Source organism: Centrocercus urophasianus, unplaced genomic scaffold (assembly GCF_019232065.1).
Source record: "Centrocercus urophasianus isolate 14NV4802_14NV808 unplaced genomic scaffold, USGS_Curo_1.0 seq_19, whole genome shotgun sequence".
NCBI lineage: Eukaryota > Metazoa > Chordata > Aves > Galliformes > Phasianidae > Centrocercus > Centrocercus urophasianus.
The window spans coordinates 23,123,737-23,137,264 of NW_024884744.1; the positions used below are offsets into that span (position 1 = coordinate 23,123,737).

Below are 13,528 nucleotides of genomic sequence, written 5' to 3' on the forward strand. Positions count from 1 at the left end.
TCAAGGCATCCCAGGCACTGTAGAGGAAATACTTAACTGAACCTCTATTAAACTCTTATTCATATGATAAAGCTCTCTCATTAATACTTGCGGTATCTAACTGTTGGCCCTTAGAAGTGCCTTTTGACTTCCATGAAAGAAAATAAGGGGATAGGACTGTAAAATGAAACAAACACCACCACCCTCACTCTAAAAAAAACTGCGCTCTCTTCCCACCAAAATTTAATTCCTTTCATTATAGGAAAAGTCAGACTTCTGCTACAGTACTGTGTGTGTCACAGTACTGTAGCAGAAATCAAACTCTATAACCACAAAGCAGTTATAACACAGGTGTGGTTAAATCAGCACTGTGCACACATGCTGGGTGCAAACCAGGTAGCCCTTCCTAGCTTGCACGCCATGAGGTAGAGGTTAAGAAATATTTGTAAAGACAAGTCATATATATGCCACAAATAGGAGGTATATTACAATTACATCCGAGCGATTATTACTATATTCTCCATCCCTAGCCCTTTCCACATGAGTACTGAATTGTGATGGTGGTCTTCTGGGGTCATAAGATGAAAGCTCTGTGTCTTCCACTTGTCCTTTTTCACCTTTGATCTGGGTTAAGCTTAAACCAAAAGGATACAGTCAGCAACTACCTGTTACATTCTTTTCAAGAATGGTGTATCCTGGCTGGATGCAGTCCTCTAAGTCTTATCTGCCCTGGCTCATCTTGCCTCCCCTTATCTTCCTTAAACAATTCAGCAAGGTTTGAGCAATACTTCCCCTTTAAAAAATTTTTAAAGAAATATTTGCCATATCAGCAGTTAAGAGAACTAACTAGTGCTTTGCTTTGACTACACTAACACTATTGAAGGCAGGTGTGTTCCTAACACTGCAAAAAGTGTACATGTGTTTGTGAAAGAAAGCTTTGTGCACAAAAACCATACAAGTAAACACTGACACATTAAAAAAAAAAAAAAAAAAAAAAAAAACCACGCTATTTTTCACAAGTCCAAATTAGCTCCCATTGCTGTAAGAAACCTGAAGTCTGAAACGCAGCTGAGAGCTTAAAATAAGGAATTTATTGTTGTTAAGACTTCAAATGTGCTTTTAGCACCCTCACCATTCAAAAGAACAACAAACTAAAACAGGCCAGAAGGACAAAGTTAATTCAGTGCAAAAAAAATCTTCCCTCTCATTAAGTATCTCACACAGTACTATGTGTAGCAACAAGATGTGTAAGACACAAGATAGAGAAAGAGGTTTTTCACTGACACCTGGGACAAAACAGCTCCCAACACAACAGTGCAAAGTTGCATTTCTGAATGGTCCATCTAACATAAACAGAAGGCCAGACATAACAAGTTACAAACCACCTATTTAACCATTTTTGGAACATGCCTGTAAATTTAAACTGTGTGAAATGTCTAACTACTACTTTCATTTCATCAAAAGGCCTCTTCAACAATGGACCATACAACCACTGGTTTGACCTAAAGGGGCTGGTAGGTCAATCTATTCTGACCTTATCTCTATTCTGTCACAATACTAAAAGATTACTTGAATAACTCACCAACATTTAACAATGCCAACAGACACCTTTGCAACAGGGACCCTTTTACTACAGCATTCCTCCAGAGAGCTCTCTAACCAAATTTTTAATTCATGGGGGTTACCAAAACATTTAGAAAAACTGATTGTAAAATAAACCAAAGGTTTATTTTATTTATCTTTGCTCAAAGGTACAGAACAGAAAAAAGTAAGCAACCAAAAGCAGATTTTTTTCACCTTGCATTTACATATCTCTAATGACATCCAGCACCAATTACTGTGAACTTTAGATAATATGCATAATGCTATAATCAGATGATAACAGCAGGGTGACAAAATCTTTGTCTATAGCAAGTGAGAATGAGCCTAAATGCAGCAGCCACAGATACAGAAATGAAAGAAAAGAGCTGCTTATCTTTGGAAGACCTCAGGTAGGCACAGATCTCCAGCAAAAGATACCCTTATCTCCACTGCCAACTCCTAAATGATGACTGGGAAGTGGTGCATCCTGGCTCCACCCCTTCTGGTCACTTGGTACATTGCATGCACCTGAGCTCCCCTGGGTTGGCCCTGCCTTCTCACCAGGTAACCCATAGGTTCAGGCCATGACTTACCATTGCCACTACAATATCTTTTATTCACTAACAATCACTTCTTTTTTAAATAATATTTTACAAATGGAAGAAACTAAGCAAAAAAAAAAAAAAAAAAATCTACTATTTGATTAAAAAAAAAAGCCTTGTAACAACAAGCTTAATCATATAGACCTCGAAATTTTGTATTTTAATAATTACTGCCTTGTTTTCAAAACCCATTCCATAAGGTGTTCAGCACTAAATATAGCATATATTTAGTAAGATAAAATTAAGCACCTTAGTCCCATGGGAGTCAGCAAGCTGGATTCATCACTCAACAACTGACTTAATCAATCCCACATTTAACATTTACAGTCTATGCTTAAATGCCTTTGTAGAGAAAGTCCAGTGTGCAACAGTTTATAATGAACAATCCTACACAATCACACAATCACTTCCCTCCCTTTAATTGAACAATAATGGTTTGAAGAAAATACATAAAGCTGTATGAACAGGCTAGAGCAAACATCTTCGAAAACATCATGAGTTATGAGAACAGACTTTCACTACAGAATCCTTCATGTACTCACATTCAACAGTGCAGTCATAATTCCAGAAAGGAGGACCCTACATGTAACCTGTTAAGTAGTGAAACATTTTAAAAAGCAATGAAAACTGTATTTTCATTTGACACATCAGACAGAGCACTCATTCTTCAGCTTCAAAAAGTAAATTTCAATTGAACTTTCTAGATCTCTAAATGGTTTGACCACGTAAGAGTATCAAAAAGCATAAACAACTACAAGGCACGTAAATGATATTTGAAAATGCCTTGAAAAATCCACATAAATCCTTTTTTAAAATGATTTCAGGAATAAGGGCCATTCTATTCCTATATAGGTTTAGGCAGGTACTTAAATTTAACAGTCAAGACTACACACCCTTACCTTTTCCTAAGGGCAAGGCCATTAAAGGGCAGGGAAGTAAATAAGAAGCCAGTGACTACTGTATGCAGTACAACAAAATGAAGAACAAAACCAGCTTTTCTTTCATCTGTACAGAATAATTTTATATGCTGCTCATCACAGGGCTGGAGTACTTCAACAGTTCCTACCTTGAAAAGCTGTGGTATGGCCAACAATCATGTACTTCAGTTCAAAATTCAGTGCCTGGATACTCTGCATCCTTTCTCTTCGAACAGCTGCCTGGTAGCTCTCTTCCATTTTTTTGGTGCAGCATGTTGGTGCTCTATTTTGACAGATCTGTAAATCTGACTCTATTAAAAGAAAGGGAACAAATGCCATTAAAATAATGCTTCCTGACATGAAAGCAACAACCAAGTAAAAAAATTTAGTGCAAAACATATTAGGCACAAAATCACCTAAATACAAGGGAACAACAGAATCACTGAAGATGAGCATTTGAAGGGGCAACACATCCACTGCGCAACTCATGCTAAAGGCATCAGACTTTTTAACATCTGAGTGAAAACCATGTTTAAATTAGAATCCAATATGCACTGTACAGCACTTCAAGGAATTTCCTATTGGCCTCCTACACTAGTGAAAGGCTCTCAACATCTGTAATCTTCTAAGCAGCTAAAAATAAATAAACGCATCGACGCTTTCCCAAAGGTATGGTAACTTGGTGGCACTTTTTTTTTTTCCATTTCTCTCTAGTTCTGACATGCCTAACTCCTTTCTGAATCAGATTTCCAAAAAACAACAGAAACAGAAAAGCAAGCACCAATAGTTGCCACCAAAAAAAAAAAAAAAAAAAAAAAAAATTCTGTGGCAGCCTGTGTTTACCTATATAGGGCAAAAGATAAGAAATTATGATGCTACATTTATATATAAGTGCTATGTTACACCAGTAGGAAGTACTACAACTTCTGAGCTTGAGCAGTACTGAACATCAACAGATATTTTACATAAAATAAAAGAAAAGCCTGGTTATAAGCTTAGTCACACACAGGCAGATCTCTGCCTGTCTAACAGTAACCTTAGTATTTCTGAAAGCAAGTAATGGCTCACCTATATTTAACAAAAGCACTGAAGTCATTCCTACCTTGAAACTACAGAAAATTTGAAAATCTGTTAAAAATTTCTTAATTTTTGTGAACTATTTTTGGTTCTACTTTCTCTTCATCTTCTTGTTTTTGGATGTATGCGTGTCAGTAAGGTTTGTATCCTTGATAAAGAAATCTGCATTACAGTGTTGCAGTAGACATTTGAGCTCTGTTTGCCATGCAGTATGACATTCATGGAAGCAATAAGTTCTGGAAGGGAGCTGTTACAGACAGAAATACTCCTTTGCTTCATGTAGCACATGTTTTAAGTAGGGAGAACAACCAAAAAAAAAGCAAACAAAAAAAAAAAAAATCCACAAGTATCTATTAAGTAGTGAGAGCAAATCTAAAAACAGATGTGCAAAAAAATCCAAGCAACCAAAAAAACCCAAGACAGAACAAAAAAAACCTACAAACGAAACAGCTATAATATATACATATATTAGAAAGGAACCACTACCAATGCAATCATCAGCAAATCGAGATAAGAATTTCCCAATGAGATGCTGCAACAGCACATGTCTGGAGCTGCCTGCCTTTCACCTCACAGCAAAGATGGTGGGGGGCTGCTGGGCTGCGTGGGCCCAGGCCACAGCTGCCTGTACCTCCTTTCTCCTGTCCCTGCACAGCTTTGGGGCAGGAACTGTACCTTCCCTGGGGCAGAGGCTGCAGGAGGTTTGGTCTCACCACACAACAAACTCCTCACAGAGGTGAGAATGGATGCTTGTATACCTGACAGAGCACAACATCAGCATGGGCCATCTCACCATGCAGTTGCTCCAGCAGGGCCCCAGCCCATCAGCACCGAGGGGATCTCTGCTGTGATATCACTGCTGATGGCCTCACTGCAAACAACAGAACTGTGACCAGTGGGCATGACTGTCCACGACTATGCCTTCCTTTCAAGGATTTCACTCAGGACACAAACATTAATGAGCCATCATCACCATCTGGCCATGCATATTAAGGCATGGTAAGATGGCACATACAGCTGAAATAATGAAGAAATAGGTAACAGGATACACCAGACCTTCTGAAAATCTTGAGCGCATCATCCAAACAAGATGTGCCCAGGGTCAATGTCAGGCCAACAGCTCACTGAGAATGAAATCACAGGGAGGAGCTTTAACAAATCTGCCTTGCCAAAAAGCTTAACTGCTGAAAATATCATGTTCGATCTTGAAAACATTCCTTCCAGCTTTTAACAACTCTCCTGAAAGCAGAGCTAGTTTATGTAAAAAAGTCAAAATCAAAAGTGAAATATTTCAATAAACCTACATTTTGATTCCAGTTCATGAAACAAAAAATGGTTGTGACAGACTGCATATCATTCAAGATACTGTTCTGGAGGTAGACTTGCATCAGTTTAGGAAGTAATTTCAGGAATAGGAATGATGACTCTGCCCACACAAGCCAAGTTGCTGCAAAGATGTGACTACATTGTGCAGGCAGCTGGAAGAGCAGCAGGAGGGCTGAACAATAACCATCAACTGAGCATGCTCTCCTGCTCTTGTGTGCTAGAGAAGTTGGTTAGGGTTGAAATTAGCTTCTTGACAAGGCTAGTTTTAACTCCTGCTTGCCCTATGAGCATATGTTTGTTCTGTCACATGGAACCAGAGGTCAGAAAAGGATCGCTTCTGAGCTGGCAGCATGGAGTGTATGTGACATTATAGTGCAGACTGCTGAGCCATTAAAACAGTTTTAAAGAGTAGGTCCAAGAGCAGAGGGCTTGCATTACTCAGCCTCTGCAATGCCAGGCTGCTATGCGGAACACATCCCCTTGCAGAAGTCCTCTGAGGTCTTCTTTGAAAAACCTTTACCAAGCTCAGACCTGTATGAGAATAGTTTGAAGCATGGTGCCCCTTGCTGCCTGCAGGACTTGCACAAGGAAGCCACTCAGCTGTCAGTTCTGCATCCACTGATACTCTTTGCATCAAGGCATCACACATCTCTTCCAGAAAACCATGAGTACAGAGATTTTAGCTGAAACCACACTCCTGCGACTCCCCATCCCTCTATGTCTTCAGATGAACACTCCAGGAGCCAGAAGATTAGTTTATTATGCTGGTCCGGAGCAAAAGCAATATAGAGGGCACTCTCAAATAGAGACAGCACTAAGCCCCTAACAGTGCTAGACCTTTAAAAGACCAGCAAAGAGTAAGTCCCACTCCCCTCACAGTACTATCAGGCTGGGACTGTATTGCATGGAAACTGTCAGTTTCTCTTGCTTCAAAATTAGCCTGGGGCTATAACTTCTAACACAATTATAGAAACCTAATAGAAGTTTTCAGTACTACAACAACCTGGGTGCTGAGATTCAATTAGAACCGACCATTTCTATCTTTAAGTCTTTAATAACACTGTCACTAAAATGAATTCATCTTATCTCTCATCTTAATGCAAAATATACTCTCCAATAGAAAGAAAAGTGGTGAAGAACACTGAGATCCAATGGTGATCAAGGGGTATATTTCACAAGCACTGCTGATCATCAACAGAGAGAAAACCTTAATGGGAAACTCCTTCAAGGTTAGAAACAAAGCTATTCTGTACTCCAAAGAGAAGAGAGAAAGCAACATTCATGAATATGAAATTGGGTAGAAAACTTAATAGCATGATTTCAAATCTGATTCTGCTAATAGCTATCTAGGATTTTCATAACTGTTTCCCCCCAGGCTGCTCACTATTTTATGTCACTGTAAAATAATTCAGTTTGGAAGGAATCTCTGCAGGTCATCTAGTTCAGCCCTTGAAGTCATTATGATACAAAGAATCACAAGCCTTTCCCCTGCAGCTTGAGCTGGACTTTCCACTCACCTCTTTGCTCAGGACACCTTCAGTCACAGTAGGAACAACTTACAAGCTGTAGCACAAGCCAATTTGCCACATCAAATCCCTGGTTTAGAGGAACAGAGCAGGAGCAATCCTATTCTTCCTCACTGAAAGCACAAAAGGCATCTTCCACCTGCACTTGACCTATTGTGCAAGTGTCTCTACTCATCTGTGTTTCTACTCTATGATATCTGGAAGAATGGAGCAATGACCAAAAAACAGGATGAAGTATTTTGTTGAAATTTAGAAGTCATATTCAGAACAAGAAAAATTATGCTACACTGGAGCCTAAACCATAAGCATCTTAGAAAGCAACAACATTCCCCACTCAAAATTCCTGAAACCCTAAAGCACTTAATATGAGCCAGAGGCATCACCACCTTGTCACAAGAGCAAATTATTTAAGTGCCAAATGCAACTACTGATCCCTAACTGGTGTCAATAGAGCCACCCCTACTGAAGTCAGCTGCAGAGGTTACTGTGGTGTTTGGTTACTTTTTTTTGTTTGTTTGTTTTAAATCAGCAGAGTTTCTGGGCTCCACTCTGAATTTTGTAAAAGTCAAAGAGACTTTGGCCTTTAAAGCTATTTGAGTTAGTATACATGTTAGTTCTCAAAAGCAAAGAGAGGCCTGTAATTTAGCAATAACAAAAGCTAAATACATATTCATTTTGCCAGTTGACCATGCAACTTAACAGTGTTTCAAACAGGCAGCTGCCACGGTTTTATAATTTTTTTCTATCACTATTCCACATCATAACATCATGCAAAGCATGGGTAATTAAAGAATTAATACTCCAGTTCTGCAGACTGACAACTTGCTGGATACCTGTCTCTCAGAAGAGAAGAAGAACTATATATCCTGCAGGCCTCATGGTCAGAGAGGAAGATAAGTCACAGGAGGAAGGAAGTCATGGGATCTTGCTCTCTCACTCTCTGCCTGGCAGAGGGTGCGGATGGGCTTCCAAGCCATGTGCCTTCAGTTCAAAGTAGGTTTCCTTGGTTTCAGAAAACCCTCTCTCTCTCTTATTTTATTTTATTTGATTTATTAGCCTCAATTTCAATTAGATTGTACTATATTGTTTTATCTTGTATTTAGATATGATAGTTAGTAAAATAAGTTTTCTTCCTTAGATCATTGTCGCTGTTTTTTGGTGGTTTTTTGTTTGTTTGTTTGTTTGAGTCCAGTTCCCATCTCCCTACCCTTCCCTTTTTCCCTTTCCATTTTTGGGGTCAGGGGGCCCACAGGCCTGGTGCCCCCCTGTCAGATGCACAGATTGATCTAGACAACTCCTTGACAGCAGCAGAGATGCCAAAAACCCTGCCATCTTTAAAATGCTGTACACACTGCAAAAGCTATACTCTGAATGCAGCAAGCTGGGTCTTTAGCACACACTAAACAATGTACCTTCACAACTTTGGTGTAAGTCCTGATTTGTATAAACTGAGCTTATAGCATCCACTGTACAGAATATTCCTGAACAAGCACTATCAGAAGTTAAACTTAGTGTAATCCATCCTCTGAAAGCTTTTACTCTTTTATGTTATGACAAGCTTTTCAACAGTATTTCCAAACAAAGCTCTAATCCAAACCCCAATATTTTAATACTGTTATAAATGTCTTCATAAACTCCAAGACTCATCATGCCAGAAGTACCTCACATTGAGTCTGGCCCAGTTCAACAAGAGCCAACACTTTCTCAGTCTGATACTCACCTGTCTGCTACAGCTGCTGCCTCAGACTGAGGAAAATTCAGTAACTAAAAACAATTCATCTATAGGAGGAGGCAAAATCAAATGAGAAAGAGAAATTTCCAACCAGCACACCCCTTGCAACTATCTACTTCACACATGAGAAAAGCCCACACTTGCACAGCCACACCAGCAAGAGGATCCAGCCACTGCAGGAAGCTTGTGAAGTCACTTGTGTGCATTGCTGTGGCACAAGAGCTAAAGCCATCATTACCTACAGCTGCAAGGCCACCATCAAGAAACACTCATCCACAAGGACACAAAGCCAACTTCGCCTGGCAGCAAGTGCAGCTCAGTCACATTGCAACTTGAATGGTTTTGCACTGGGAAAACTCTCCAAACATATATAGCTCACCAAGCACAAAGCATGCACACTCTAAGTGTGACTATTTGATTTACCAGTGTTTTAAATACCTTAGTTATTACGTTTGAATGAAGAAGTGCATGCCAGGAAATTCTAGAAAGATGAATAAGCAGTGCAGGAGAATGATGTCAGCACAGCACTGTGCACTGTTGCTAATGAGAGCAGCACGTTAAACAGCATCTAGCTCTACAAACCCACAGCTCCTTTCAGGCAGGGGTAATATCAGGTAGACTACAGGGAGCAGAGACTCTGTTACCCCAAATTAGCTTTAAAATAAAGAATACATTGATAAAGGGTTCTTTAAAATAATATTGAAAAGTCAGAAAGCTGAAGAAATACCAACGCAGCACTCAGCATAGAACTTGACTTTGCCTCTTCTCAGTTAGCGCAGCATGACAGCATACAAGTGCAACTTGAAAAATACAAGTCATGAAAATTCTTTTCCACAGCCCCTTGTTTCTTACTGTACATTAAAAGAGATATTATTTAATATGATCAGTGAACCTTACCCTCTTAGAATAGCACAGATTCACTAACACATCATTGATGGCCACAAGCAGCTATGTCACCAGACTTCAAACAATTGAGAAGAATAAACACGTCCAGCTTTATCAAGCACCACACAGATCATGGGTGTCCAATCTTTCAGCTTGCCTGGCCCAGACTGAGTGAAGATGAATCATCTCAGGACACATACTATTTTATACATGTATGTATGTGTATGTGTATGTGTATGTATATATTAATGTAGTTGAAAATATATAAGTAACAAAACTGATCTTACTTTTAATATTTTTTTAATTAAAATGTTAAAAAAAGAGCGCAACAAAAGCAGAACGCTAGTGGGATATCTGACCTTGTTTTTGTGAAAGTAATGCATCAGCCTGGTTTGATGGCAGCAGCTCCAGTTCTCAGAGAGTTCTCAAGGTGCTCGTCAGAGATTTTTGATGACATTTTTCTCTCCCTGCATTTGGAAACAGTTGTTCACAACCATACATACTGCCATAAAGCGATGACATGAATGAGGTGTGATTGTGAAGCATGGGATATTTTTCTCTAATAACATGGTGCATATAATAGTCTACTACAGTAGCACGATCAAATTTTCTGACTACGGTGACATTTTATTTGAAAATTTACAGATATTATACTGGAGTTGCAAATATACAAAAAAAATGAGGGTTTTTGTTTGTTTGTTTGTTTTGGGGTTTTTTTTGCAATCTTGAACTCTTATATTATCTTTTTATCTTACTTTATCAATATAGAAAGCAAGGCTGCATTTTTTTGCTGTTCACAGGACTATGCTCAGCCAATGCTGAAAATGATGTGAAATGCTTAAATTTTTTTCCCAAAATTTGAACTTGCCATAATTTAAGTTTTATTTTGAATGCTGTTATGGTTTGAAACATAGCACATGCAAGCTGATTTTCACCTTGAAAACGCACGTTTAACTCATTTAAAAGAGCTGCCAAATCCATCAAAAATGCTAAGCCTGTGAACCATTATCCATATTCTGGCACAAATTTTCGTTTTGATTCCATAAAACACTTGATTTCATTATGTGAATGATAATATCTTCTTAGCATTTTACCCTGAATTATCCACCTTACATTAGAAAAGTAAATGATGTCCCCATAATCAGCATCCATACTTATAAGGAATTCCTGTAATTGGCAAAGATTCAATCCCTTGGACTTTATGAAATTCACAGCTTTGACAATAATTTGCACAACGTTATCCATTTTTGAGGCTTTTGCACATCAATTTTCTTGACATGACATGCAGCGTTTCATCAAACACGAGTTGCTGGTGGCAACTGCATCATCCAATAAAAGATTTGAAAAGTCCTCCTTTTTTACCAGCCACTGAGGCACCATCAGTAGCTCTACCAAACAGGTTGGCGAAGGTTAAAGAAAATGGCTTTAATGTAATTTTTACTTCAATGGCAACAAATAAGCCATTTCTTCAGTGTCATTATACTCTAAAAGTCTGCATTCTGAAGTCTTATGGATTGATTATTTTTTGGCAATCATATATTTCCCAAAGTTTAATTATTAAATTTAAAAAAATACACGTCTGCCGAATAACAAAAAATGTGTGTCTACAAAGGCTGAGATATTATCAGCAATCTGTGCACTTTACTAGCCAAGTGGCACAGGAGCACATAACGTGTCGACCTGAGGGCATGCGGTAGGTGTGAGAGCCAAGTTAACACAGAAATCCATGCTCCCCTCCACAGCTCTTGTTCTTGCCTACACAGTCCATGCTAGAGCTATGTGCAACCCACTGAAGAAACATATCACTAAAAATCACATAATAATGTTAAAAGTTTAGGATCTTGGGAGGCCACATCACAGGCTGTGCAGAGCCACACGCAGCCCACAGGGCATTGGCCGGACATGCCTGACTCAGATAATCTACTGGTGTAATTAGTAGAGTATGTAGCTACAACCTACTCAAGCATGTCAAAAATACTTGCATGACCTCAAGAGTTCTTCAACAGATCTGAACAAAATCATTAAAAAGTAAAAAAAAAAATAAAAAAATCCACAAAATGGGAGGATGTCTTGATTTCACTGGAACTATGCCAGCAAATTCATGGGGGTGGAAAACTCTGAACAGGAAAGGAAGGAGAATAGTAATAAGCAGTAGATGCCATGACTCCACAGAGCTGGCAGCATCAGTAAGTTTGCAGGATAGCTGGAGACCATCAAGCACTGGCCCTGGTCAGCTTCCAGAGCAGGAACTATTAAGAATAGCATCTGCACAACGCTGAATTTTTCAGCTTGCTGCTAAGTGCTTTTTGTGTGGGTTCTTCCACTTCCCTTTCTTGCTTTCCCAGTTCTGATCACTCCTGTATTTTGATTTTTGGCCTAGTTTGCAAACCATCTTTTGCCCAGAACTCTCGGTTACTGCACGCCTACACTTTTTGACTTTTCCACCTTAGCTGTAACTCATGGAATCTGCCTCATGCCTGTGACTGAGGAGAAGAACATGTCTATGCCCTAAATTTAATGTCTCTCCATTCACAGGAACCTAAACTACTGAATAGCTGGAACAGGTTCACTTCTTCCCAATTCTCAGCCCCTCAAACAAGGCCCTCTTCTTCTGCTCCCCCCCCCAAAGCCATCCACTCAGCTTCTCCAATCACTTGCATGCCTATGGGATATTCTGAAAAAGCAGTGCAGCCAAGAAATTTGCCCAGTTCCATGGCCACCTCTTTTCTACAAGGATGATGAGCTGCTGCATGCAGAGACCTTCTCACTACGCACATCCACAGTTTTCTTGGTTGTTTCCTTAGAAATTCTGGCTATATTGGGGCTGTTGCAGACACTGTGGCTGTTGCAGACCCTGTTGCTTACCTCATGTTTGCTACCATTCCTCTGATGCAGGCCCTGTAAGTACTCCCTAATCTGCCTTTGGCACCTTCTTCCAAATTCTTCCTCTTCTTAACAGATCATTTGCCTTGATGTAAGAGACAAGACTCAGACTGGGAAGTGACAGGTGCTGCACAGGGCAAGGACTACCTGTGTTGCCTGTGGGAGAGCACAAGGGCCACCACTCCAGACCCCGCACTTCCACAAATAGGCAACTCAATGTTTAATACTGATTAAACAAAATGACTTCCCAGCAGCACAGTGCTAAGTGAGAAAAATTCTTAAAATGTGAGCCTATCTGCTGACTGTATGATTGTGAATGTTCAAAGGCTTCCCAACTGCACGGTGCATGCCAAGTCAAACAATTCATACTCCTTGAGGACTCATCTTTCTTTCCTTCTAGTTTTTATGTTTTTATTTCAAGTACAGACAGATGCATAAAGAACATTTTAAAGCAGTCAGGTTGATAGAGATCAGTTGTTCTCCATCAAATGGATTTGTACATTATTTAGTGTAATGCCAACTCCTTCCTTAACTTTCCTGGACAGCATACGTAATTGCAATACAGAGGTGAGAGAAAAGTTGCAAGAACTGTCACAAATTTTTGTAAAAACCTACCTACTATAGCTCATCTTTCATTATACCTCACCACATTCACAGCTGAAAATCCCATACAATTTTTCACCATGAGTCATAAACATGCAAAAATCATTTCTTACTGGAAAATAATATTAAAAAAAATCTTTCTACCTTGTATCATCTAAAGCCAACAATAAACAATTCAATTACTTCTCTCCAGTGGGGATACCATTTCATTGTCATAGAACTCTGACATGCAGTACTTCCAGGAAAATGCCACAGAAACCACATACTGTGAAAAGCCTATACTAAATTAGAGATATGTAACTCTCTGTGGATTACGTTTACAGAAAAAGTGAAGTTTTTAAATGAATGTTGTAGGTTTCTAGCTCTATTATAAAGAAAACCTCTGAATGCAAATAAATACAAGGCCATTTATTTAGT

The 13,528-nt window shown here is 39.2% G+C and overlaps 1 protein-coding gene across 4 annotated transcripts in view; it reads right to left on the reverse strand.

The window, feature by feature from the left end:
* Positions 1–13,528, reverse strand: part of LOC122161356 (glypican-5-like) — a 363,065-nt gene that overhangs the window by 330,622 nt on the left and 18,915 nt on the right. For 3 of the 4 annotated variants that reach the window (XM_042820739.1, XM_042820740.1, XM_042820741.1), the window contains exon 2: positions 3,229–3,390. In XM_042820739.1, coding sequence (XP_042676673.1) covers positions 3,229–3,390 — 162 coding nt within the window. Of the gene's footprint in view, positions 1–3,228; positions 3,391–13,528 lie in introns of those variants that run through there. The other variant, XM_042820743.1, reaches the window with a different exon arrangement.